Source organism: Chiloscyllium plagiosum, chromosome 25, assembly GCF_004010195.1.
Source record: "Chiloscyllium plagiosum isolate BGI_BamShark_2017 chromosome 25, ASM401019v2, whole genome shotgun sequence".
NCBI lineage: Eukaryota > Metazoa > Chordata > Chondrichthyes > Orectolobiformes > Hemiscylliidae > Chiloscyllium > Chiloscyllium plagiosum.
In genome coordinates, this window is record NC_057734.1 from 52,657,030 (window position 1) to 52,661,162 (window position 4,133).

A 4,133-nucleotide genomic window follows, 5' to 3' on the forward strand; every position below is an offset into this window, starting at 1 on the left:
TCCCACTACTATCCTTGACTGGTCCTATTCCTACCCTAGTCATTCTTTTATTCCTGACATACCTATAGAAAGCCTTAGGGTTTTCCCGAATCCTACCAACTAAGGACCTTTCATTGATTTGAGGGTCTGAATGGCCTCCACTAGTTCCTATGCTATTTCTGCGCTAAATCTCACACTGATTTCATTGCAGGGATATTCTGAGGCAGAATGCCTCAGCTGTGGATGCTGCCATTGCCAGTTTGCTCTGTGTTGGACTCATGAATGCACACAGCATGGGGATTGGGGGAGGCTTCTTCATGACCATTTACAACGCACAAACAGGTAGGTGCCATGTTGCTCCTTTTGTACCTTCACATTCATTCTATTACTTTGTCTGTTAATTTGAGATATTCCATGCATACCAGAGGAACAATCCCTGGGCTGTTTTGAAAATTCCATCAGTGTGCTATACTCCATTTGTAACTCATCTCCCAATTCCACAAAGCCTATCCACAATCTACAAGGCGCAAGTCAGGAGTGTGAAAAAATAGTCCCCATTTGCCTGGATGAGTGCAGCTCCAACAACACTCAAGAATCTTGATACCATCCAAGATAAAGCAGCCCGCTTGATTGGCGCCACATCTCAAGCATCCCAGTCCCTAGACCACCGATGCTGAGTAACAGCAGTATACTATCTAAAAAATGCACTGCAGAAAGTCACCAAAGATCCACAGACTGCACCTTTTAAACTCAGGGCCACTTCCATCTAGAAGGACAACGGCAGCAGATATGTGGGAACACCACCACCTTCACCATCCAGTCTTGGAAGAATATTGCCGCTCCTTCACTGGTGCTGGGTCAAAATCTTGGAATTTCCTCCCTCAGAAGGGTCAGAGAGGATATCACAGCTGTGCTGAAGGAGGGCACTATGAAGGACTCGATCAGTGAGGCAATATGGGCAGAGCTCTGAAATAAGAAGGGTGCAATAACAATGTTGGGGCTATACTATAGGCCCCCCAACAGCGAGTATGAGATAGAGGTACAAATAGGTAAACCGATTATGGAATGATGTAGGAGTAACAGAGTGATGGTGATGGGAGATTTTAATTATCCCAACATTGACTGTGATTCACTTAGTGTTAGAGGTCTAAATGGAGCAGAATTTGTAAGGAGCATCTAAGAGAATTTTATAGAGTAGTATGTAAATAGTCCAACTTGGGGAGGGGCTACACTGGACCTGGTATTGGGGAATGAGCCCGGCCAGGTAGTTGAAGTTTCAGTAGAGGATTACTTTAGGAATAGTGATCATAATTCCATAAGTTTTCAAATTCTCATGGACAAAGATGAGAGTGGTCCTAAAGGAAGAATGCTAAACTGGGGGAAGGCCAAACATAGCAAAATTCGGCAGGAGCTGGGGATGTGGATTGGGAGCAACAGTTTGAAGTTAAATCCACATTTGGTATGTGGGAGGCTTTTAAAGAGAGGTTGATTAGAGTGCAGGACATATCCCTGGGAAAATGGGGGATTGAAGTGGCAAGATTAGGGAACCATCAATGCCAGGTGAAATTGTGAGACTAGCCAGGAGGAAAAAGGAAGCATGCATAAGGTCTAGGTGACTGAAAACAAACAAAGCTTTGGAAGAATATCAGGAAAGTAGGACCAATCTGAAAAGGGCTTAAAGGGGTCATGAAATATCTTTAGCAAAAAGGGTTAAGGAAAATCCCAAAATCTTCTATTTGTATATAAGGAGCAAGAGGGTAACTAGAGAAAGGGTTGGCCCACTCAAGGGCAAAAAAGGAAAGTTATGCATGAAGTCAGAGAAAATGGGTGAGTTTCTTAATGAGTACTTTGCATCGGTATTCACCGCAGAGACGGACATGACGGATGTTGAAGTTAGGAATAGATGATTAATTACTCAAGGTCATGTCAGCATAAGAAGGGAGGGAGTGTTGGGTATACTAAAAGGGATTGAGGTGGACAAGTCCCTAGGACTGGAAAAATTCTATCCCAGGTTACTTCAGGAAGCAAGAGAGAAAGTAGTTGAGGATAGTTAACAAATATCTTTGCAGCATCTTTGAACAGGGGTGAGGTATCAGAGGACTGGAGAACTGCTAATGTTGTCCCCTTGTTTAAGAAGGGTAGCAAGGATAATCCAAGCAATTATAGCCTGACGTCGGTAGTAGGGAAGCTGCTGGAGAAGGTACTGAAGATAGGATCTATTTACATTTGAAAGAAAAAGGATTTATCAATGACAGGTTTTGTGCAGGGAAGGTCATGTGTTAGTAACTTATCGACTTTGAGGAAGTGACAAAGTTGATTAATGAGGGAAGAGCTGTAGATGTCATATACATGGAGTTCAGTAAGGCATTTGATAAAGTTCCCCAAGGTAGACTGATGGAGAAAATGAAGTCACATGGAGTTCAGAATGTAATAGCTAGATAGATAGAGAACTGGCTGGGCAACAGGAGCCAGAGGATAGTATTGGAAGGGAGTTTCTCAAAATGGAGAACTGTGACCAGTGGTGTTCCAAAGGGATCAGTGCTGGGACTACTGTTATTTGTGATATACATAAATGATCTAGAGGAAGGCATAGGTGGTCTGATTAGCAAGTTTGCAGATGACACTAAGATTGGTGGAGTAGCAGATAGTGAAGGGGACTGTCAGAGAATGCAGCAGAATATAGATAGATTTCAGAGTTGGGCGGAGAAATGGCAGATGAAGTTCAATACGGGCAAATGCGAGGTGATGCCTTTTGGAAGATCCAATTCAAAAGCAAACTATATGGTATTTGGAAAAGCCCTGGAGAAAATTGATGTACAGAGAGATCTGGGTGTTCAGGTCCATTGTACCCCCAAGGTGGCATCGCAGGTCAATAGAGTGGTCAAGAAGGCATCCGACATGCTTTCCTTCATCGGATGGTGTATTGAGTAGAAGAGTTTGCAGGTCATGTTATAGTTGTATAGGACTTTGGTTTGGCCACATTTTGAATACTGCATACAGTTCTGTTCGCCACATTACCAAAACGATGTGGATGCTTTGGATAGGGTGCAGAGGAGGTTCACCAGAATATTGCCTGGCATGGAGGGTGTTAGCTATGAAGAGAGGTTGAGTAGATTAGAATTATTTTCATTATAAAGACAGAGATTGAGGGGGAATCATGAGGGGTATAGACAGGGTGATGAGCAAAAAGCTTTTTTCCCAGAATGAGAGACTCAATTTCTAGGAGTCATGGGTTTAAGGTGAGAGAGAAAAAGTTTGAGGGAGATATGTGTTGAAAGTTCTTCACGCAGAGGTTGGTGGGTGCCCGGAACACGTTGCCACTGGAGGTGGTGGGGCAGGAACAATGGTGTCATTTAAGATGTATCTAGACATACATGAATGGGCAGGGAACAGAGGGATACAGATCCTTAGAAAATAGGTGACAGGTTGAGATAGAGGATCTGGATCGGTACAGGCTTGTTCCTTTGCTGTAATTTTCTTTGTTCTTTGGGAATTGCCCTTTGAAGTCTCAACATAGAGTCCAGGTCCAGGTCCAGGTCAGAGAAAAATAAGATTGGCAAGAAGAGAAAATGAGAAAAGAATGCAAGTTAATCTAAATACAAAATCAATATAAATAGTCAATGGGTAATACAAGTTCGAATCGCCCCCAACAGGGACAGAGAAGGTGATCTTTAAGCCATGGATAAGACTATTTTATATTAGTGGTAACTAAGGAAGAGAATGTTGACAAAATATTAGTGAAGTAGAGATAATAAAGATAGGATTAAAATTCACAGGCAATGTTTATCGGAACATAGAACATAGAAGAATACAGCGCAGTACAGGCCCTTTGGCCCTCGATGTTGCGCCGATCCAAGCCCACCTAACCTATACTAACCCACTATCCTCCATATACCTATCCAATGCCCGCTTAAATGCCCATAAAGAGGGAGAGTCCACCACTGCTACTGGCAGGGCATTCCATGAACTTACGACTCGCTGAGTGAAGAACCTACCCCTAAATTCAGTCCTATATCTACCCCCCCTTAATTTAAAGCTATGCCCCCTCGTAATAGCTGACTCCATACGTGGAAAAAGATTCTCACTGTCGACCCTATCTAAACCCCTAATCATCTTGTACACCTCTATCAAGCCACCCCTAAACCTTCTTTTCT

The 4,133-nt window shown here is 43.0% G+C and overlaps 1 protein-coding gene across 1 annotated transcript in view; it reads left to right on the plus strand.

Moving 5' to 3' along the window:
* The window catches only part of LOC122562890 (glutathione hydrolase 1 proenzyme-like), a 102,140-nt gene that overhangs the window by 18,324 nt on the left and 79,683 nt on the right, over positions 1-4,133 (plus strand). Inside the window, exon 4 of the mRNA XM_043716215.1 lies at positions 191-321. Coding sequence (XP_043572150.1) covers positions 191-321 — 131 coding nt within the window. The remainder of the gene's footprint in view (positions 1-190; positions 322-4,133) is intronic.